The sequence below is a fragment of the Chlorocebus sabaeus genome, chromosome 8, assembly GCF_047675955.1.
Source record: "Chlorocebus sabaeus isolate Y175 chromosome 8, mChlSab1.0.hap1, whole genome shotgun sequence".
Lineage (NCBI taxonomy): Eukaryota > Metazoa > Chordata > Mammalia > Primates > Cercopithecidae > Chlorocebus > Chlorocebus sabaeus.
The window spans coordinates 85401878-85427161 of record NC_132911.1 but is presented as its reverse complement, the minus strand read 5'-3'; the positions used below and the strand labels follow the sequence as shown (position 1 = coordinate 85427161).

Here is a 25284-nt window from a genome sequence, read left to right as displayed (position 1 = left end):
TTTTTCTCACCAGTAAAATTCTTGATTCAAATAAAATATCCAAGGGATTTCAGCTTATAAAATACACAAAAGTGATAATAAGTTTTCCAAGATACTGTGTGTGTGAATGTGCATGTCTGTGTATGTGTCATCTGTACGTTTTCCCCACCTCTTGTAGAAGTTATGAAGCACCTTTCCAGATTATTGAGATTTCCTGTACATAGACTGAAATTTACAAGTGGTAACTTCAGTCATAAAATGTGATAAAGTGAATCTGAAGAGGATTTTGGAAGATGGCAGAGTAGGATGAGCAGGAATATGTCTTCCTACCTAGACATAAAATGCACAGGCAGAATCTGTCTAATGCATCTATTTTGAAACTCTGAAATCTATTGAATCCTTGCAATATTCAGGGGAAGTCTTGGATGATAAGTTGTAGTTAATTTTGGTCAATTTCAGCTCTTAACCCAGTTGCAGATACTCACACCCACCCACAACCCTCATAGGAGGCAGCTGTGCACATGTCCCTGGAGCAGCTTGCAGTCATCTTGCAGGAACTAGGATGGGAAGTAAGAACCAAGTTTTCCAAATGTTATGGATCTGTGTTTTGATTAATGATTGCTGCTTCTCATCACAGAAGTGCAGACACATTGGCCAGCAGCTATTGTTGCGCGCACACACACACACACACACACACCACCCCTTATTGTTGTAAGTCATTTCTTCTTGGGCTGAAGTAGCTTCCAGTGTATTTAAGTCAGCTCCTTCCCTACATCACACATCATATATGTTTTTCTTTTTTCCTTTTAAGCTCCAGACATTAAAGACTAGGACATTCAAGCAACCACATATACGACGAAAATTAAAACGTCAGTATGCATACGTAAGGAAGTCACAGGCTCAGAAAGAACCTGAGAAGACCTTAAGTTTATTCCTTAGGCTAACTCTGAAGATAGATAGCCTACAACAATAAAAAAATTAAGCAAAACAAAAACAGCAGTTCCTTAAGTGGGGGAAGAATCTGATTACCAGAGTTATCACAATATTAGATTCAGATATTCAGTTTTCAACAACAAAAAAATCACAAGACATATAAAGTCACGGGAAAGTATGGCCCATTCAAAAAATAAATTAATATACCAACAAAAACTCTTCTTGAGAAAGACCAGATGGTAACCTATTAGACAAAGACTTTAAAATTACTTCCTTAAATATGCTCAAAGAATTAAAGGATGATGTAGAGAAAGTCAAGAAAATGAGGAATAGACAAAAGAAAATATCAGTAAATAAACAGAAAACCAAAAAGTAAACCAATGGAAAATCTAGAGCTGAAAAGTACAACAATGGAAATAAAAAATCCACTAGCAGGATTCAAAGACATATTTGAGCAGATAGCAAAAAGAATCAGTGCCATTGAAGACAGGGCAATGAAAATTACTGAGTTTGAGGAACATTTTTTAAAAAATCAAGAAAAATGAACAGAGCCTAAGGAATATGTGGGACACCATCAAGCAGACCAACATATGCATTGAGAGAGTCTCAGAAGGAGAAGAGAGAGAAAGAGGCAGAGAGAATAAGAAATAATGACCAAAAACTTCCCAAATTTGGTGAAAGGCATGACTATAAACATCAAAGAGGCTCAACAAATTTCAACTAGAATGAACTCAAAGAGACCCATATTGAGATACATTCTAATCAAACACAAAGCCAAAGATGAGAGAATCTTGAAAGCAGCAAGAGAGAAGCAACTCACCATATTCAAAGGATTCTTAATAAGATTATCAGCATATTTTTTTATTGGAAACTTTGGATGTCAGAAGGCATTAGGCCGATAATATATTCAAAATGCTAAAATAAAAGAAACCTGTCAACCAAGAATCCTGTATTAGGCAAAACCATCTTTCAAAGTGAAGGTACAATTAAGACTTTCCCAGAAAAAAAAGCTGAAGGAGTTTGTTACTCTTAGACCTACCCTACAAGATGCCCTACAAATGCGAAAGGAAGTCCTGCAGGTTGAAATGAAAGAACACTCCATAGTAACTTAAAGCCATATGAAGAAATAAAAATCTTGATAAAGGTAAATATGTGAGCAATTCTAAAATCTAGTATTGCAGTAACAACAGTTTGTAACTCCACTTTTTATTTTCTACATTATTTAAAAGACTATACATTTTTAGTCTAAAACTGAAAATATTTAGATTTTTAGTCTAAAAACTAACATTATTTTAGCTTTGGTTTGTGACTCTATATTTTGTTTTTTACATAAAGAAACTGACGCATTTTTAACATTATGGTTTTTGTCTTTGGACACACAATGTATGAAACTGCAATTTTGTGACATGAATAATTGAACCAGATAGGAGAGAATTGTAAATAAGCAGAATGTTTATATGTTACTGAAGTTAAATTGGTATAAATTCAAATTAGAGTGTTATAACTTTAGGGTGTTAAATATAATCCCCATGGTAATCAGAAAAATATAGCTATAGAATATACACAAAAAGGAATAAGAAGCAAATTAAAGTGTTCATATAAAACAACCAAGTAAACACAAAATAATACAGTAATGCAGAAGACAAAATGCAAAAAGTTATAATGCATATAGTAAACAAACAGCAAATGACAGAAGTAAGTGAATGGATTAAACTCTCCAATCAAAAGGTAGAGATTGTCAGAATAAAGTTTTAAAAAATGATCCAACTGTACACTGTCTACAAGAGACTTATTTTAGACCCAAAGACAAAAATAGATTGATAATAAAAGAATGGAAAAATAAATTTCATGCAAATGGTAACCAAAAGAGAACAGGGATTGGTATACTAATATCAGATGAAATAGACTTCAAATAAAAAAAAATTACACACAAGAGACAAAGAAGGGCAATATATATCAAGGAAAGTTTCAGTACATCTAGAAGGTATAACAATTATAAATATTTACTCACCTAATGACAATAAAAACCAAGCAGAAAAACAAACATTTCTACAGTAATAGTTGGAGATGTCAATAATACCCTCCTCCTCCAACCTCCATGGATACAACAACCAGACAGAAGACAAGTAAATAAATAGAGGATTTAAACAACACAGTCAACCAACTAGATACAACAGACATATATAGAACACTCCACCAAATAACAGCAGCATACACATTCTTCTTAACTGTAAATGGAAAGTTTTCCAAGATAGACCATATGTTAGGCCACAAACTAAGTCTCAATAGATGTTACAGGATAGATAATATGCGCAGTATCTTCATGAAGTCAATAACAAGTAAAACTAAAAAATTCACAAAATTGTGCAAATTAAGTAACACTAAAAAAAAAATTTTAAGTTCAAGAGTACAAGTTCAAGTTTGTTACATAAGTAAACTTGCGTTATTGGGGTTTGTTGAACAGATTATTTCATTAGCTAGATATTACGCCTGGTACTCATTAGTTATTTTTCCTGATCTTCTTTCTTCTCTCACCCTCCACGCTCTGAAAGGCCCCAGTGTGCGTTGTTCCCCTATATGTGTCCATGTGCAACACACTTTTAACAGGTGAATCAAAGAATTAATCAAAAGGGAAGTATGAAAAGACTTAGAATTGAATAAAAATGAAAACACAACATACCAAAACTTATGGGGTACAGTGAAAGTAGTTCTCGGGAGGAAATGTAGAGCTATAAATACTTAAATTAGCAAACAAGAAAGATCTCAAATAAAAAATGTAACTTTACAACTTAATGAACTGAGAAAGAACAAAATAAACTCAAAGCTAGCAGAAGTCAGAAAATAATAAAAATTGGAGCAGAGATATACAAAATAGAGATATAGAAAGCAATAGAAAAAAATCAATGAAACCAAGTTAGTTCTTTGAAAAGATTTAAAAAAGATGGACAGAGCCAGGTGCAGTGGCTCACGCATGTAATCCCAGCACTTTGGGAGGCCAAGGTGGGCAGATCACTTGAGGTCAGGAGTTCAAGACCAGCCTGGCCAACATGGTGAAATGCCATCTTTACTAAAAATACTAAAAGTAGCCATGTGTGGAGGCACACACCTGTAGTCCCAGCTACTCGGGAGGCTAAGGCTGGACAATCGCTTGAACCTGGGAGGCTGAGGTTGCAGTGACCCAAGATTACACCGTTGCACTCCAGGCTGTGTGACAGCGAGACTCCATCTCAAAAAAAAAAAAAAAAAAAAAAAAATTGACAGATCTTTAGATAAATGGACTAAGAATAAAAAGAGGGAAAACTCAAATTATTAAAATCAGAAATGGAAGTTAGCATATTACTACCAATTCTACAGAAATAAAAATAATTAGAAGAGAGAACTATGAAAAATTGCACACAAATGAAATAACCTTATGAAATGGACAGATTTTGAGAAACACAAAACTTATCAAGACTACATTATAAAGAAATAAATTTAAAAACCTGAACAGACCCATAGCTAGCAAGGAAATTAAATCAAAAAATCTTTCAATAAAGAAAATCCCTCGACCTCCTGGCTTCACAGGTGAATTTTGCCAACTATTTAAAGAATAACTAACATCAATTCTTCTCAAAGTTTTTTCAAACTATTGAAGAGAAGGAGACACTTTCTAACTCATTATATGAAACCAGCATTATCCTGATACCAAACCCAGATGGAGACACTACAAGAAAATAAAACTACAGAGTAATATCCCTTAGGAACATTGATGCAAAATCTTCAAGAAAGTACCAGCGACACAACCAAGCAGGATTTATTCCTGGAATTCAATGATGGCTCAAAATATAACAATCGATTGACATAATACATTCTATTAATACAGTGAAGGACCAAAAAACACAGTCATTTCAATTGATGCAGAAAAAGCATTTCACAAAATTCAACAATCTTTCATGATTAAAAAAAAAATTCTCAAAAAACTAAGAATAAAAGGAAACTACTTCAACATAATAAAGGCCAATTATGACAAGCCCATAGCTAACATCATACATAATAGTGAAATACCTGAAGGCTTTTTCTTTCAGATCAGGATCAAGGCAAGGATGCCAGCTTTTACCACTTCTGTTCAGCATAGTACTGGAAGTCCTAGTTAGAGGAATTAGTCAAGAAAAATAAATATAGGTGATCCAAGCTGGAAAGAAAGAAGTAAAATTGTCTCTGCATATGATCTGATCTTATGTGTAAAAACCCTAAAGTTTCCACCAAAATACTGTTAGAAAGAATAGCAAAGCTTCAGGTATAAAATTAACATAAAAATCAGTTATAATCCTATACACTAACAATAAACAATATAAAGGAAATTATGAAAAGAATTTCATTTATAATATCATCAAAAATAATAAAATATTTGGGAATTATTCCATGCGATGAAAAACTTGTACAATGAAAATTGCAAAATTTTGCTGAAATAAATTAAGACATAAATAAATGGAAAGACATCCCATGATTATGAATTGGAAGACTCAATACTGGTAAGATGTTAATACTACCCAAAGCAATCTACAGATTTAATGTAATCCTTTTCAAAATTTCAATGACATTTTTCACAGAAATGAAAAAATCTATACTAAAATTCATAAAATTTCAAAGGACCCCAAATAGCCAAAATGATCTTGAAAAGGAACGTGTTTGGAGGTATCAAACTCCCTGTTGTTAAAACTTATTTCAAAGCTATAATAATCAAAACAGTGTGGTCTTGGCAGAAAGGTAGACACAAAGACTATCTTGGTCCATTTAGGCTATAATAAATCAACACAAACTGGGTAGCTACACATAATAGAAATTTATTTACCACAGTTCTTGAAGCTGGGAAGTCTAAGATTAAAGTGTTATTCAATGTCTGGGAAGGGTCCACTTACTGCCTTCTCATTGTGTCCTCACATGGTGAAAGCGATAAGCTACTTCTCTGGGGTTTCCTTTACAAGGGCTTGAACCTCAATCAAGAGGGTTCCACTCTCATGATATAATCAACTCCAAAAGGCTTTTCCTCCTAATACCATTACCTTGGAGGTTAAGATTTCAACATATGAATTTTGGGGGCACACAAGCATTTAGACCATAGTAAAGAAGAAAACATAGAGCAAAATATTCATGCCATTGGATTTGGCAGTAATTTCCTGAATATGACACAAAAGGGACAGGCAACAAAAGAAAAAATAGTCAAGTTGTACTTTATGAAAGTTAAACATTTTGTACATCAAAAGACACTATCAACAGTGTGGAAAGGTAACCCATCTTCAGACCTGGAGAAAATATTTGTGAATCATATCTCTGAGAAGGGATTAATACCCAGAATATTGGAGCACACTGGCTCATGCCTATAATCCCAGCTACTCACTTAGAGGGGGCAGTGAGCTATAATTCCACCACTGCATTCCAGCTTGGGTGACAGAGTGAGATCTCATGGCTAAGAAAAAAAAAAAAAAGAACATCTAGAGAACCTATAAAACTCAACAAGAAGAAACAAACAATCTAATTTACAAAATGGGCCAAGAACTTGAATAGACATTTCTCCAACGAAGATATATAAGGTAGGGTGTGGTGGCTCACACCTATAATCCCAGCACTTTGGGAGGCTGAAGAGGGCAGATCGTTTGAGGCCATGAGTTTGAGACCAGCTTGGCCAACATAGTAAAACCCCATCTCTATAAAAAATACAAAAAAATTAGCTGGGCACGGTGGTGCATGCCTGTAGTTCTAGCTGCTCAGGAGACTGAGGCATGAGAATCATTTGAGTCTGGGAGGTGGAGGGTCTGGGAGGTGGAGGTTGCAGTGAGCTGAGATCCGGCCACTGCACTCCAGCCTGGGCGACAGAGTGAGACCCCGTCTCAAAAAAAAAAAAAAAAGAAGAAGAAGAAGATATATAAATGTCCAATAAGCACATGAAAAGATGCTCAACATCCCTGTGACTATATGAATAAAATGATATATATATAAAAATTTATTTTTGTCCATGGTTCTTGGCTCAGGACTCCCATAGCCTTGTTATTTCATAAGTAGCTAGGTATTCAGCCTTCTGTCTTTGATCCCTGAAGCAGCTTCAGAAAAGTGTCAGAGCAATAAATGTGAAGGATAGCCTTTTGTTATAATATTGGCCTCAGAAAACAGAATTTCTGTCTCTCTCTGACCTTCTCCTGCCCGCCTTTCATCTGCTCCTTTTGTGACAGGCTAGGTCTCACTAATGCGGGCCTCCATTACAACTGTCCCAGCACTGACTGAGTAACAAGGTTAAACATTAAAAGATGACTGAGCCAGTGCCCTTATACAAAGGCTGGAGTGCAACAACGAGCCCACCAAGAAGTTTTGCCTAGTCTTTTCCTGCACCTTGAAGCATGACAAGATAACTAAGGAATTATTAATAGGATTCTTTTAGGATTTAATAAGTTTCATTGGGGGTCTGAAGAAACTCCCCAGGCCTCCACAAACAAGTTTATTGGTGTCTAAAGGAACTCCCCAAACCTTTATGATTTAGCAGGAGACAAGATAAAGGTAATCACCCCAGCACCTACACCCATTTAGATTAAGTAAACTTACTGAAGCTCCAGAAGAAGGTCTTCGGGACTCAGACCTTAGCTACAGATTAAAGGAAGTTGATCACTTATGTCTTTAGATGAATGCACACTTACACAGAGACATATAGCTCAGAAGGTATAGAAGCTCTGGAAAGCTTTGTAATTTGGAGTTGGTCTGGTGATAATTTCCAGGCCTTCTCCCTGTAACCAGTTACAGAAATAAAAACTTTCTTCCTCCCTACTTCTGCATCTTGTTATCGGGCCATAAGAAATGGCAGCTCAACCTTCAGTTTGTTCCAGGAACATATTTTTCTCCCCAAGGCAGGTCATAAAAGCTAAAAATATACTCTCCTCTTACCCTACCACTCTGTGTTGGAGCTGGCCATGAAAAAATGCTCTGACTTACCTTGTCTGATTGTAGGTCATCATAATAAAAGATCTCACAACAAAGATAATCTCTGGACCGCTTGGCTTCACAGGTGAATTTTACCAAACATTTAAAGAACTACACCAATCCTTCTCATATTTTTCCAAAATGTTGAAGAGAAGGAAACCCTTTTTAATTCATTCTACTAGGCCAGTATTATCCTGATAGTAAGGCCAGGCAGAGACACTACGAGAAAGGGGTCCTGCTCCACACACTGGAGGAAGGAAATCTGAACAGGGAAACCAAGAAGAACTAAACAGGTAGGCCTTACTGGGTTTCCTCACTCAGTCTTTTGTATTATAATCATACTTTTTTGGTCCAATTACATTTCTACATTGTTGTCTATGTTTCAATCATGACTACCCAATGACATCTCCATAAAGTCTGAAGAGATGGGTTACAGAGAGCTTCCAGTAGCTGAACACAGGAGGTTTCTGGAGGGTGGAGTTGCTGGGGAGGCTTCATGCTCCTGACCCCATACCTCACCCTATGCATCTCTTCATCTGTATCCTTTGTAATATCCTTTATAATAAACCAGTAAACATAGTGTTTCCTTGAATTCTGTGAGCTGCTCTGGTAAATTAATCAAACCCCAGGAGGTGGTCATGGAAACCCCAACTCGAAGCTCATTGGTCAGAAGTTCCAGCGGCCTGTACTTGCTACTGGTGTCTGAAGTTGGGGGCAGTCTTGTGGGATTGATCGTACCTCCAGCGAGATTGTGTCAGAACTGAATTGAATTAGAGGACACTCAGCTGGTGTCTGCTGTAGAACCTATTACTAGCTTATTGGTGGGGAGAAATCCCTACATATTTGGTCACAGAAGTTTTCAATGTTGATTGTTGTAGTATGAGAGCAGAGGAAAAATAGTTTGTGTTTTTTCCACTCAGAATCACTAATTATTAGGGAAATGCTAATCAAAACCACAATGAGATACCGTCTCATACCTATCAGAATAACTACTATTACTAAAAATTGGAAAATAACAAGGGTTAGCAATGATGGAGAGAAATTGGAACCCTTGTATGCTGTTGGTAGAAATGTAAAATGGTACAGCCACTGTAAAACACAGTATGGCAGTTCCTCAAAAATTGAAAAATAGAATTACTGTGTGATCCAGCAATTCTACATCTGCATGTATACCCCCAAAACTGAAAGCAGGGTCTTGAAGAGATATTTGTACACCCGTGTTTACAGCAGGTTATTTGCAATAGTTAAAACATGAAAGCAACTCAAGCATCCGTGGACAGATGTATAGATAAGCAAAATGTAGTATATAGACGCAATGAATTATTACTCTGTTTTAAAAAGAAGGAAATTCTGACATACGCTACAACACAGATGAACCTTGAGGACACGATGGTAAGTAAAATAAGGCAGTGATGAAAGGGCAAATACTGTATTTTTTTGCTTACATGAGGTACCTAGAGTAGTCGAAATCACAGATAGAGAGTATTCATAGAACCATGGTTTCCAGGGTCTGTGGGAAAAGGGGAATAGAAAGTTAACTATTTAACAGGCATAGAGTTTCAGTTTTGCGAGATGAAAAGAGTTCTGGAGATGGTTGGTGGTGATGGTTGCACGACAATGGGAATGTACTTCACACCACTGAAATGCACGCTTAAAATGGTTAAGAGAGTACATATTTTGTGTATTTTACCACGATAACTCTCACACCAAAAAAAAGGTGATAATATAACCAAAGGAGAAGGGAGAATTAAAAAAAGAGTTGAAGATGTACAAGTGGATGTCTCGGGCCCCTAAACCCAAATGTAAATGTATCATGAGCACTTCCTTCCACCCTCTCCCTTAAACTTGCTCCTCACCCTCTTTTCCACATCTCAGCAATGTCAGAATGTTCCATCTTATTTTTCATTTCAAAAATCTGAAAATCATTCTTGAATAATCCTCCTTCCTCACTCCATAATATTTATTTTATTTTTTAAAATATTGATTATATTAACTTCAAACTTATTTACTATGTTTGCTTTTCCTCTTCCCACAGCCAATATTACCGTAATTTTTTCTTTAATTACTTCAGAGTTCTTTCTTTAGGTCTCTATCACCTCTGGTCTTTCCAAGCCCTGTAGATGTTATGAATGATTAAATAATAGAAATCTGACTGGGACACTCACTGATTAAAACCTTTTAGTGACTCTCATTGTAGGCAGAAAAGGTCCAATCCCGTTAGTATGGCATGTGGAAACTGTCTTATGCTTGCCTTTCCTTATCTAACTCTCCAGTTTTATCAAGTCTCTGTTCTCTTCACATTTCTTGCTTCCATCACACCAACTTGCATCTTCTTTTTGCCTCAAGGTTTCTGTTTGTTTTGTACTTTACATTCTGCTTCTTCCTGGGCAGAATTCATTTTTTCCCACTCCCTTCCTCTCGAGCCTTCCTCATCCCTAATGGTGCCTCTGTGCTAATCCTTTACAAAGTCCGTTTACGTAGGTATATTTGTGAACTTAGTTATTTTTGAAAATGGAGTCTTCGAGTCTAATTATTACTTTTCAATTGGTGTGGAATCATAGAGTAAGAAGATCCAGTTCAATATAAATTTGATAGGTAAGTCAAATTCACGTTCCTACATTTTCACCATAAAACTAAGTCCATAGATACATCCAAGAAAGATCTTCGAGTAACAGCTCCCTAATTTATCCCATTTATCTTGCCTGGGATCTCTGTGTAGCTCATATAATTTTCCACTTTTTGACATTGTTTCTATCAATACATACATAGAGGCATAGAGGACACTCTACTCTGAAAGGAAGAAAGGCAGGATTAGTGGGTATCTCTCCAAAACACACAGTGGGGTCGTAGAGTCCATCTATATTTTGAAGCAGATATGAAAATCCAAAAAGCCAGCCACTTCCTCTTTAGAAACACAGGATCAAGTTAAGTAATGAGCTGGCTATCCCCTCTTCCCTAATTCCCACTGTAGCCATCATAGGGCTACAATTTCTGATTTAGAAATACTCTTTCAAAGTCTGAAGCATTACTGACCTCAGTTTTCATGTGAAAATTACTTGTCAGCTTTCAGCAGATGACCCAGCCTCTTGCTTAGAACAGTGAATTTTTTCCCAGTGTCTCCAGTACTAAAGAGGAACGACTAAAGATCTGTTCCTGATTAAAGGAGACTAAAGAGACATGATGGCTGAAAGCAACGCATGATCATGGATAGGATTCTGGGTCAGAAAGGCTGGGTTTCTTCCCCCTTTTTTTTCAGTAGGAAAGGAATAACTGTCAGGACAATTGGTAAGGTTTGAGTGGGGTCTGTGGGTTAGATAGCAGTATTGTCATCAGTGTTGATTTCCTGATTTTGATGGGCAATTTAGGAGAGATCCTTGTTTGGAGAGGAGTGGGGCAACATTTCTCAACTTACTCTCAATGACTGAGCAACAAACAGCTTGCTTCTTATGAAGAGAGAGAGGGAGTGAGGGAGAAAGAGAGAGAGAGGTGGGGACAAAAGTGTCAGAATGTTGACAGTTGTGGAATCTGGGCAAAGACTATATATGGGAGTTTTCTGTGTTGTTCGGGAAGTGTTTTTGTAATTGTTTCAAAATTAAAAGGTAACCAAAAAAAAAAAAAAATAGCAACAAAATAGAATAAAGTCTGGGGAAGGAGGTGGCATGAAACAAGAGAAAGTATCAATTGCCAAAAAATGAATTTGCCTAAAAATTCTTTACATGTTAATAAATATGATATGCATAACTCCTTAGAAATTGCTATTTTTTAGCAAAGACTTGGATCCAACCCAAATGCCCATCAATGATAGACTGGATAAAGAAAATCTGGCACATATACACCATGGAATACTATGCAGCCTTAAAAAAGAATGAGTTCATGTCCTTTGCAAGGACATGGATGAAACTGGAAGCCATCATTCTCAGCAAACTAGCACAGGAACAGAAAACCAAATACCGCATGTTCTCGCTCATAAGTGAGAGTTGAACAATGAGAACACATAGACACAGTGAGGGGAACATCACACAGTGGGGCCTGTCGGGGGGTGGGGCAAGGGGAGGGAGAGCATGAGGACAAATACCTAATGCATGCAGGGCTTAAAACCTAGATGACAGGTTGATGGGTGCAGCAAACCACCATGGCACATGCATACGTATGTAACAAACCTGCACGTTCTGCGCATGTACCCCAGAACTTAAAGTAAAAATAAAAATAAAAAAGAACAGTCCTACTACATGTGAATTTTCAAGGTGGTCAGCCACCTCCATATGTTCTTAAATAGTGAGCACTTCACATAAATAACCCTCACCAAAAACAAAAGAAAGAAATTGCCATTTTTATATATACTTATTCAGCAGTAAATAATAGATAAGAAATGGACCTATCTTGTAACTAGTAAAAATAAACTGGAAGTTGTCATATTTAAAAAAATTATTTGCTCAGAGTTAATTTGGTATGGTTGTTTTAAGTAAAATTTTTATTATAAGTGAAGTGATCCAGGAGTAAAAACAATGTAAAAATTATCTTGAAATTCCCATATATAAAAACTTACTGGAAAAAGAGATGTTTTTAAAAATATATCATTTATGTTAAGCAAATTGTCTCTTGAAATTATAACATCAGTTTCTCTAGTGTAGAAAATACTAGCAAATGGAGGACTGTTTCAATGGTAAATATCACATTCAGACTATTTATTAACCAACGTTAATTTCAAAATACTTGTTTTCCTTATTGGATAATATAATATCATCTTAAAAAGAAAAATTTTAAATACAGAATTACTTTTCAGATTCCTAGATTAAATGTACACTTTGAAAAGTTATTATATTACTGCATCTATAAAAATTGAAATTGAATGATGAACACAGTAAGGAATGTGATACTTAGAGGTGTCACTGCATGTGGAAATAAAAATCTTAAGATGCTTTATCAAATCTAGCTAAAGTACTATCTGTGCAGCAATAAATTATCAGACATATTTCTGAATACTTGTGTAGCTTCCAGTATATGTTTAACTTTACCAGTATCCATCATCAGCGGCAACCGTAGCATCTCAAAATTAAAAATTATTAAAAACTACTTGATGTCTTAAAATGTCACAAGAAAGTCAGTATAGAAAATGAGATGTTGAAGGATCATAGAAAAATGACATATTGGAGAAATAAGTCTTGAAAGTGTCATAAAAACAAGACATGTAACTATTCTATAACAAATTACAGTATTCTAGTTCCTTTACTAGGATTAACATTAGAAACAATCTAATTTTAATTTTTTTTCTACTTGAGGAAATGGTGCTCACTTTTCTTTTTATGATCAAACCAAAGTGCCAAAGGCTAGCAGTGGTAGCAACAGAAATAGCAGAGAATTTTCTTAGTTGAGAAGGGAGACTTGTGCTATGTAACTGAGAAAGATGAAGAGAGTCTGAGCATCCCTCCACCATCTGATAATGACCAGAATAAAACGCCTGTCACAGGACCAGGTCAGGAGAGGATAATGTACTAAAACCCTGTCTTCAGTCACTGTTAGAGAGATAAAGAACACTAATGAGAATTGCCAGTTAAAAAAATACTATTTATTTCTTTGGTCACTCATCCATAAAACATTTATTGAACACTTATGATATGCCAGATAGTGTCTTAAGGTTACAGAAGTGAGTGGAAAATATTTTCTTTTTTTGATATACTCATAGACTAGCTCAGGAGACAGCTGGGAAATAGCCATTTGCCGTACTATGAAATAAGCTGTCTAATATACTTCTGTTAAACATTTATTTCTATCTTCACACCATGGGGACTATCTAGCTCTGAACCAGTCTCTCAGAGAAAGAGACGTTTGAGTTGGTTTGGGAAGATGGGTATATGCTGTCATGAGGCCAGCTCTATGTGATTCATGCAACTGGTTGTTGTGAAGGTCCAAATTCACCATTTGGTGAAGCTATTTACAAAGGCATAGTAATTAGGAAGACTTGTTCTGCAAGTAACAAGAGCTCAGAGACAAAATTCTTTATAAGAATGGAATTTATTAACCAACATAATATGAATTTTTGAAATAAAGTGGCCTTCAGTTCCTTCCACGTTTCTGCTGTGCTATCCTCAGTTCTGGCCCCATCTTTGAGGAGGTAATACATGGATGCAGCAGTTGTAACTATCACGTGCGATAGAAAAATGTGTAGAGGCAAAAGACAGACTGTCTCTCTCTTTGGTTCTCTCCTGGGGTGGGGAATTTTACAGAAGCCAGAATTTTTATTTTATTTTAAGTTCTGGGATGCATGTGCAGAATGTACAGGTTTGTTATATAGGTAAATGTGTGCCATGGTGGTTTGCTGCACCTATCAACCCATCACCTAGGTCAGCTGTTTATCCTGATGCTCTCCCTTCCCCTGTAGCCCTGGCCCCAACAGGCTCCAGTGTGTATTGTTCTCCTTGTGTCCATGTGTTCTCATTGTTCAGCTCCCGCTTATAAGTGAGAACATGAGGTGTTTGGTTTTCTCTTCCTGTGTTAATTTGCTGAGGATAATTGAAACCAGAAATCTGATGTTAGTTTTTGTCTCATGGGCCAACTGAGTTCTAAAATGGACTATGGGAATATCATTCTATGACAGGAGAATCAAAACAACAAGGAAGGTTATGCTGATGGGAGACCTTTGCTACACGACCCAGCTGGCCAACAGGCATAACAATGTATGCTTGCTATCTTTAAAGCAGAGAGTGAATACACATCTAGAACCAGTTAAGCAAATGTTTAACAACTTGCTGTATATTTGAACATCAGCTCTGACTGCACTTTCAACTGCTGAGGCACTTATTTTGAGCTTGGGTCTTAGTTTCCTGAAATTAACTCCAGGATTTTCACTTACCTGTTTTGCACTATAGATAATTTAATAATTGTTCCATCTATAAAGATATCACATTATATGTTTTCATCAAAAGTAATTCTTTATTCCACTTAAGTTATTGCTTTACAGTACCAAAATATCAACCTCTTGTTTATTTTGTTCACAAAAACATGGTTTGAATAAATATTTTCTGAACTAAATAAATACTTCATACAAAGCAGGTAAAAATATAACTATTGTTCTTCTGGTCCCTGACACTAACTTTCCAACATCTTCTAAACTTAACTGGAGTTCAAAACTGTAATGTAAATCCACAGCTACTGAATCTAATCCTTCTTACTAAACTCAGTACCTGCAAAGTCCACTTCCATTATTGGAGTTACAGAAGATGGTTTCAGAAGTAATTGCACTGAGATTTAAATTATTTGCTGCCTTTGTCTTTCTTTTAGAATGCAAATTCCAAACATCTTTTTCTACATGAAGCGTCCCAAAATTTTTTCTTATAATTTAAAATATCTTTTAATGTAGAGTTTACTTTGTAAGCCTGAAAGACAAATTTTCTAGGCATTAGCTCTGCTTCCTTTTTAGAGCTTAAATCACACACCATTATTCAATGATAATTGTCACCTTTCTTTCCTGTCCTCAATTACCTTTGATTAACAACAATGATAATATATTAATAACACCCTCCACTTCCCTCCAAGCAATTGTAGGTATTTCAATTACATTAACTAATATCAACCCATCAACCCTGTAAGGAAGGGAAGGGAAGATATTATTTTAATGAAGAGGATGTTTGAGCACTGTGACTTACCCAAACAAAAAACAGCTGAGGTGAATCAAGAAAGGATTGCTTGTCTTAGGTGGGAAAACATCTCAGCCAGGTGTTTATCAATTTGTTAGGATATTCCTTCAGGGCTGACTCAGCATTCCTTGTTCAAAAAGTTGATGTCTATTGAAAATTGTCACTGTTCCACAAGTAATATTTATCAGGTGACTCGGGTGTAAATCTTTTTGCTAGAAGCTAAAATCATTGACCAGAATTTAATTTTACATGCTAATTTTCTGTCTCTTAATTTGGAGGTAAATAAAATGAGTCAAATGCTGGTACCTAGAATCTTTAGTCTTCTGCTATTGCCCATTGGCCATTTCAGAAGAGTCATGTGATGAAGATGCTCTTTAAACTAAGCTACTGGCAGCACCTTAATGCCTGTCTTTTTTTAGTTTTCAATTACGAGTGGCTCTTCTCAGCAACTGTTCCATGATGGTCGAGCCCTTCTTGGGAACCTGGAAGCTGGTCTCCAGTGAAAACTTTGAGGATTACATGAAAGAACTGGGTGAGAAATACCATTACAAATTTGGAAATTGGCAAAGCATTTTGTAATGTGGTTGGGTTTGTACTTTACCATGAATTTTCCTACAATTATCTTTCTTATGTGATCCTAGGGTATATTCCTATAGACTAACATAATTTCTGCATCTACTTTTGCTTTTTTAAATTACTAGTAATAATTGTCTCTTTTTGGGAGACTAGGCCCACAGACACCTCTGTCCCGTCATAATCCATATATTTAAGCCTATTTATCCTTTTTGAAAATACTTCCTCCTAACTTCTAGATAGAATTTCATTTTAGCTTGGTCATTTCATTTAATAACATTTTTCCCAGTTTCAAATTTATAGATAGTAATCACTACCTACAATTAAATCGATCAATTAAATTTGTTTCAAGGTTTGCTTTAAGTTATAGCTTTAAAACAGCAGTATCAACAAACAAAATTTCTAGCTGGTTCTCATACATGTGAGAGATATTTTACAAACATGATTTTGAAGAATTACAAATCTGAAGAAACAGAACATTTTTACTTATTGAATGTCTCACCCTGATATTCCTCAGAATTATAAACCCTACCTGTCCTTTAATCTCTAACTCAAGTCATATAGTTACACATTAATTATAATGACTTCGGTGTATAATAACTAAACTGTTCTTTACTAATAGAAGAACAGCAATTATTTAATATTTTTCACATTTAATTAAGAGAAACTTCCCTTACAATAGTAAACTGTATGCAAAGCCAAGGACTTTCTTATCTTTACTTTTTTTTAACTTACTTAAAACGCTCAATGGATGCTTACAATTATTAATTATGTTTACTTATTCTAGACAATGAAATAACAATGCCTTATTCCCATAATAAGTCAATGTGCTTATAAATGTAATATTGTTCCTCTGACGTAGTCAATATTAACTTTCTCAGAGGGTCATAAGAAACAAGTTTTTCTATCTCTTCATAGTTTTATAGACTCACTTGTTTTGAATTAAAATTGGGGGGGTATATAAAAACTTGGGCCTTATGGCCAGAATAGCACTTGCATTGACTGGGAGCTGGGTTTAGGCATAATACAAGCAGGAATAACAACTGAGCAGTTTCTATATGCCAGTACCACGCTAAGCCATTTCATTTAACCTTTTAAAACATCTGCTGACCGGGTACAGTGGTTCATGCCTATAATCCCAGCACTTTGGGAGGCCAAGGCAGGCAGATCACCTGAGGTCAGGAGTTCGAGATCAGCCTGGCCAACATGATGAAACCCCCTCTCTACTAAAACTACAAAAATTAGCTGGGCATGGTGGCATGTGCCTGTAATCCCAGCTATTCGGGGGGCTGAGGCAGGAGAATCGTTTGAACCTGGGAGGCAGAGGTTGCAGTGAGCCGAGATCATGCTGCTACACTCCAGCCTGGGCAACAGAGTGAGACTTTGTCTCAAAACAAAAAACAAACAAACAAACAAACAAAAACCCTGCAAGGTTAAGCATACAGTTATCCACACTTTACTATTGAGAAAACTGAAGGTTAGGAGAGGTAAATAATATGCCCAAGCTAGCAAGTGGCTAAGTTAGAACCTGGGTTTTAACCATCTCACTCTTCTTTGTGATGCAAATGTCTAACACTGCTTCTCTGCAGGGAGATGTGTCATATCAGTTCCTGAATCTAAATGCGAAATGGAGCTTGATATCAGGACAGAGAGGGAGTCAGCTCTTCTGCCCACTAACTGCAGGAGTCAAGTTTGACAATGGGAAATTCCCAACCAGAACAACAGGGCCAGGCTCTAAGTCAAACTCGTCCCGCACCCACACAGTTGTTGTAACACTCCACAAGGTGAAGTGCAAGCATTTGATCTCTTGAAAGGCACCACACAAATTTACATTTTAGAGGAAGTGTAATAGTCTCAGAGAGTGAATTTAGCTTTTCAAAATGTCACATATACACCTTATGACTGGGAGGATCTAGCTCAACCCAGATATCACACAGAACATAAAATAAGTTACTGTATATTATCCAAAATTTCAAAATAGGTAAAGTAAGCATTCTTTGAAAATTGACTTCCAAAGTGATTGTTAACAATGTCTTCATAAGGTCCAAGGTTATCTCTGTCTTACAGGAGTGAATTTTGCAGCCCGGAGCATGGCAGGGTTAGTGAAGCCGACAGTAACTATTAGTGTTGATGGGAAAACGATAACCATAAGAACGGAAAGTTCTTTCCAGAACACTAAGATCTCCTTCAAGCTGGGGGAAGAATTTGATGAAACCACAGCAGACAACCGGAAAGTAAAGGTCAGAACTAATTCTTCCCAGTGTTCAACAATCAGGAAAAAGCTAGAAGGTGGTTAGGCATGGTTTACTCTGTAACTTGATTTATCACCAAGTCCATCTGGCTTGTTCCATTGATATTCTCACATCTCTAAAGTTAATCCTTTTGCTAATTATTTTGATGGTTAACAATAGGGTTAAAAAAATCAAATTGTTTTCACTTCATTTTTTCTTATCTCTTTGTCATTCTATGAAAGAGCACATTAAAAGAAACAAACACAAATAGCTAATGCATTGTTTGCCTAAGAAAGAGCACTAATTGAATAATCTCTTGAGACTTCTTCTAGTTGGATAGTACTAAATCATGACAACCAAAGTGAGGATTTTAAGGAAAGAATTTCAGAATTGAAATTAAAAAGTAGATATCTGGTCTCATGTAGGTTAGAAGGTAGTGACTTGCTACTTCTAACTGATTTCTTTATGCTTTTATAGAGCACCATAACATTAGAGAATGGCTCAATGATTCATGTCCAAAAATGGCTTGGCAAAGAGACAACAATCAATAGAAAAATTGTGGATGAAAAAATGGTAGTGGTAAGTTTTCTTTAAATTGTTCTGATTTGATACATGCCTTTCAAGTTACTCAATTGTTTTTGCATCCTGAATTAAGGGTTTGGTCTGAGGAGAAAGGGGCAGGGCGAGTTTAGCCTGTTATCTACCAACTCTAATAGATTCCTCTTTGCTTTTAGGAATGTAAAATGAATAATATTGTCAGCACCAGAATCTACGAAAAGGTGTGAAGAAAGGTCCACAGCAATGAAAACTTGTTCACTGACAGGGAACTGGTACTTGAAGAAGATATGCCTCAGGGCTAGTGACTTTTTAAAAAATGTCTCAATATAAATTTGCTCAATAAAAACATCAAATTAAGCAGAGTTTTGAAGCTATTTGATAATGAGGATTAGGAACAGACCAATGAATTGATGAGGCAAGAAGCAACTTGCCTGTGGTGTGATCGTAACAGCACCAAAGTCCCCTCTGTCCTCTGCCCACCTGACTTCCATAGTCCTTGAGCTCTCACTGAAGGACCCACTCCGTTTAGGTTAAGGCATTCTATCAAAGCCATGTGGAAATTCAGGTGACCTCCTAGGTAGCACAGATTCTAAAAACCAACATTGCTGACTTTTTATTTTTTCGGAAGTCTATCCCTCTTAAAACAGATACATAGATTAAATGATGGTGATATAGACAGATAGATAGCATTAAATAGAGACTGGGTGTCGTACACTATGGATAAGTTGCTATAAAAGAGCATTTAAAACAGTCATCTCGTTTCTCCATAAATCCATTTAAAATAATCAGGCTGGTGCATCTGTCACAACTGTTTACAACTTGGCCTTTGCAGAATGACATTTTATTACATGCCAGTCCTGAATTTCTAAATGCCTAGTAAGAATATAATTGTTAGAGCTGCACAGAGTCCCTTAATAGTTTCACCAAAGGCTGTTGGTTGAAATTCATGTTCTCATGGCTTAGGGTAAAACAGCTTAATGGAGGTAAAATTAAAGGACAAGGCCTAAAATGCTGTGTGTACCTATAGCGGTGGAAAAAGGAGAAAGAAAGGGGGAATTTTATAAATAATCATTTTTTGCCTTAAATTTAAACATAGATAGTATTTGGTCAAATGTAAGTCCTTAGAGTCATGCCTATTCACTAGAGTAGAATGACCATGTAATTTGTCATCCAAATTGGAAGAGAAATTAAAATTGAAAAGGGGCACTATTAACAATTACACCTGGAGAGTAGGCACAACCTGGGGCTACTGGAGGCAAACTGGGGGTTACTGGCACCTTAGTAAGGGTGAAACTGAAGGGTAATGAACAAAAGGACTACAACATGGGGTTGAGACATGAACTGAATCCCTGGCCAAGGAAAGAAACTAGGGTTGTCACATTAAACCCTGAAGACCTCTGAGATTCCAACTGTGGCTGGAAGTGATGGTCTTGGTGCTGGCTATGCAGCTGCTGGATGTGGACAATGACGGTCATCCCAGCATGCCATGTCCTCCTCCTCCCTCATGATTTGAGTATGCACAAAATGTAAACATGCTTATGTTCCAGAAATCAAGATGGTGTTCAGCCCCTGAAGTGATGTCTTGCACAAAGGGGAATATGGACGAATTCCTCCTTAATCAGCCTCTGCAAGGGAGCTGGAAATGACAGCTGCTTTAGTGACGTCTCAGAGCAGGGTCAGAGAGTTTTCCACAACTGTTAGGAAGAAGAAATTATGCTACAAAGCACTTACTCACTTAAATCTTTGACCTCACACAGGCACGATTAAGAAAATAATAATGCTGTTCCTAATTTTCAAGGTATTTCTCTTTTTAGATATGTCACAGCTCAAAGCACAATGAGCCCGAATGAGAAACAAAACCCCTATGTTGAGTATTTTAGTAGGTGGAGTCAAAGATACTACTCCTGAGGAAATCATTCATTCATTCATCCAACAAGTTCTTCTCGGTGATCACTGTGCATCTGATGCTGTCTTAGGGACTAGAAAACATCAGACTTAGGTATGGTGCTCACAACTTCCCTTTTATATTTGATGTAGCAGAGTCATCTTGAAACATGAATCCTTTTAATTTCAGTCAAATCATGTGAAAATTTTCTTTTAAAATACATTAAAAGGTATACTTAGAATCATTGATCTTTATTAAGAACTCACATAATCAGTCTCTTGGTACATCTGACCTGCCTTCAAAAATTACCATCTATCTCTAAGTAAATGATAACATGGTATTTGTTATCTTGTATTAGATTTATTATGGAAGAAAGATAATAGAGGGACTTTTCATTATAGTGAGTTAATCAATGTAAAGTCATTATTTGTTTACTTTCCAAGCAGGTTTAAAATAAAACAAGTGAGAGAAGTTTTTATTCTCTCACATAAAAATATTCAGAATAAAATATAAATAATAAATATTCAGAATATTTTTATAATGTAATTTATAAATATATTTTATTCTGAATATTTATATTATTGTACATCAAATCCACACTGGTTTGTAGGAAAGTATTAATTATTTAAAGACCAATCATGCTGATGCCATCATTAATATATGAGTCAAGAATTGTTCACCATATTTTCCTTGCTATTTAACACTATTAATAAATTACTGAATAATAATTATTAAAATTAATTAATTAAAAGAAATTATTATACTAATATATAATATAATTACATATTATATTAATTATATTATATATTAACATAACAAACATTTATATTGTTAATTATGTATTATATTATGTTACATATTATTAATATAATAATATAATACATCATTAATAAGATTTATTATTAAAATTAAAATAACTTGTTTTAAGCACTTTCAGTAATATTTAATTTTTATATTTTGTGTGCAAAAATGCAATAAACATAATGGGCATACTTTTCTTCACTGGCTATAAAAAGACAATGGACTATCCCAAAGATAGTAACCAAAAGTAGATGAAACATTAGGATGAAGTATCAGGACATAGTCTAGTCCCAAAACATACACTCTTATGATTTTTATCCTGAATATTTAGGCCAAAAATATATCTATTCATTTTGGAGTTTGGTATCCAGGCCCTTGTGTGCCTTTTTCCAGGAAGGTGGGGATTGACCATCTACTTACCAGCCCCACTGATAGAATAGAACTCACCTGTTGACCCAAAGATGCATGCAGTGAATGGAATGGGGTTGGAGGACCAGTCAGACCAGAACTGGAATACTGCTTCTGCCATTGGCAGCTACATGAGCATGCATGAGTTGCTTAATCACTTAAATTTTCTCTTTTGCAAAATGGAGACTTATCTACTTCTCAGGATTGTGAGGGTAAATGAAGCCTTATAATAAGGACTGACACAGAAAATTCCTCAGGGTCTTCTCATTTTTTCCAGATCCCCTTCTGAGTTTATAAGGAAATTAGAATGCAAAGAATAGGAACAATGTAATTGTTGAACAGGTGCACTAAAACAGTGAGCAGAAAAAGAGATCAAGAGGGTCTCAGCAGAGGTAAGCTTAGAGCAACTAATTGAGAAAAATGAGCAGGGAATATGGATTCTAGTTTACTCTGTAAAACAGAGTTCGAATATGAGTAGATGCTTATTAAAAATAATATCTTTCAATACATAAGTTACAAAGCAATTTCCCAAAAGTTATCTTTCTTGATCCTCAAAATAATCAATATTTTACAGACAATAAAACTTCAGCCCAAATGAAATCCATGTATTAGAGTAAGTGATAAAGCTAAATGAGAACTTACTCCAAATTCACTATCACATTCTATCTTCCTAAATTAAGAAATAATGTCAGAACATGATGTACCACAATTTGAAAGCCACTGTGACAGAGATGGTTAATTATCCAGTAGAAATCTGGGGTTACGCTTCCATATCATAGCATTGTTGCTAGAAAGAGTCTGCCAGCCAGGCACTGCATTGCCCAGTCCCTCCCCTGTCTCCCTGGGGCCTTAGGACAATTTTGCATTAGAAACTGAGTAGAAGTGATATGTGCCACTTCTGGGTCAAGGAAATCTGTGCCTGCCTGCTTGGAGGAGAGGTCTCTGAATACCTGAGGTCATGGTGTAGGCACAGGATGAATGGATCCAAGACCTCTGAGTCACTTCATGGGGAAAAGCTCCCCATAGACCAGGAGGACTTATACTGGACTGGACATCAAGCAAGAAATAAACTTCCAGGATAAGCCACTGAAATCCTGGAGTGTATTACAGCAGCTAATATTGCTCCGAATAAGTGTGAAATTTAAGAGATTTCATTTTTACAGTTTATCTCCAGTCATGAACATGTTATAAGCTGGAATTTAACTTAAAAAAAAAAAAACTAGTTTTCAGCTATTTGAGGAAATAAGGAATGGACTGGCATGAATTTAAAAAAAAAAAATCCACTGTTTAAACATGAATTTAATTGATTCTCTGATCTAACTTTACTTAGTCTGAAATATATATATAGATGTAAAAAGTTCATATGTACATTATACTTTCAAGCCATCATACCATCTTAATTGTTTAAAAAAATTGTATGACACAATCAAAGAAATAAAGTAGAACACAAAATAGGCTACCTGGATACCACATGATTAGAAAAATCACCTGAATTTTTGAGTTTGTATTTTCTCCTGATGAAATAAAGCTAGGCACATACATTTTTTTTTTTTTTTTTTTTTTTTTTTTTTTTTTTTTGAGATGGAGTCTTGCTCTGTTACCCAGGCTGGAGTGCAATGGCACCATCTCGGCTCACCGCAAGCTCCACCTCCCGAGTTCACGCCATTCTCTTACCTCAGCCTCCCAAGTAGCTGGGACTACAGGCGCCCACCACCACACCCGGCTAATTTTTTGTATTTTTAGTAGAGATGGGGCTTCACTGTGTTAGCCACGATGGTCTCGATTGCCTGACCTTGTGATCCACCCGCCTCGGCCTCCCAAAGTGCTGGAATTACAGGTGTGAGCCACCGTGCCTGGCACAGACACATTTTTCACTATGTTTTGCAAGTGAATTATTTTTAAGGGATTCCTTTTTTTCATAGCAATATGGAGCAAATGGCTAAATCCTAAAAAGTGTTTCCTACAGCTCTTTGTGCTAATAGTATAATCTACTTGGATGTCCTGGATCTGGAAAGTGTTAATATCACCTTTTCTCTAAGACGAAATGCAAATAAGTAGAAAAATGGGGAAAGCTCAGTATATGTTATCATGACCAGAGAGAGAAACTCAGATGCACAAATCTTATCTTTTATTTACTCCCCGGTGTGTTAGTAACTCCAATTCTCAGGTCTTCCATTAGCAATAATGATGTGAAATCTTAGACTAGCCTTTGGAAAAGAGGCAATGGTGTGTTAGATTCTAGCAAAAAACAAACAAACAAACACCGCTAATTGAATTGTTTAGAGGAATCACAAACACTTCTTTCCTCTCTTTATTGCCATTCAACAAAAAAGAAAAACTATTAACTACCTTTGGGGCTGCATAAATGCAATTGTCACCATAGTAACCAAAAGACCAAATATCCACTGGGAGACGAGAAAGTTGCATGAAGTGGTTTGCATTGAGAAAGCAATTTTACTCTTGAAGTTGTTAAACTTAGAGCAAAACACTTATTTGAAAAATGGAAGAGGAGGTTATCAGCCCGGAAGTGCCATCGTCACCTTATGCTAAATAGCTGTCTGGGAAAGGTACTGGCTACTCTAGTAACTTAACTGACTTCTGAAGATAAATCACATCATTAGTCTCAAGATGGTGTCTACAAAATTTCATAAGGTATCTTCCTAGGTAGTAATGGTCAATGGGCTCTTAATGGCATTTTCACAGTCTCCATCTGCAAATGACAAAAAATAATAATCGGATATCATGTGTCTTGATTGTTTACTTAATGTCTGTCTTCCCAACTAGAGTATAAAGTTCATGAGGGAAGGAGTTGTTGCTATTTCACTCATCATGTTATCTCTAGTACTATCACAGTTCAAGAAATACATGTTGAATAATTGTCTGCATTTATGCTTGTGAGATAATGTACAGTGAATCTTAGAATCATCTTACATGCACTTTCCTAGTATCATAATAAGATTATGTCATACTGAACATGGAAACAATTGCCTGCTTTTACTGCTGACTAAAGGAAAGACCAAATGAAGGAATGAGTGTCACTTAGTTATCTCCCAAGTCTTGCTCTTTCTGTATCTCCAGAGAAAGAAAAGAAAGAGAAAGCAGGGGAGAGAGAGGGGAGAAAGAAGTTTAGAAGAATAATACTACTGATCATAAGCACTAGTTTTTGATGCTTTCGTAACATTTATTATCTGATATGATGCAAACAAAAACTACAAAATGTTTTATTTTCTTAATTCAGTGAGTCAACAAATGTTTATTCATTACCTACTGTGTGCATGCATAGTGTTTTGCACTTGGGATACTACATGAGCAAAATCACACATTGTCCCTGATCACA

The 25284-nt window shown here is 36.0% G+C and overlaps 1 protein-coding gene across 1 annotated transcript; it reads left to right on the top strand.

The window, feature by feature from the left end:
• Nucleotides 1-15900: 15900 nt before the first annotated feature.
• Nucleotides 15901-19290, top strand: FABP9 (fatty acid binding protein 9). Its single transcript, XM_073018655.1, has 4 exons — nucleotides 15901-16023; nucleotides 18132-18304; nucleotides 18773-18874; nucleotides 19030-19290. The coding sequence occupies exons 1-4, from the start codon at nucleotides 15948-15950 to the stop codon at nucleotides 19078-19080; spliced, it is 402 nt and encodes a 133-aa protein (XP_072874756.1). The 5' UTR covers nucleotides 15901-15947; the 3' UTR covers nucleotides 19081-19290.
• Nucleotides 19291-25284: the final 5994 nt, after the last annotated feature.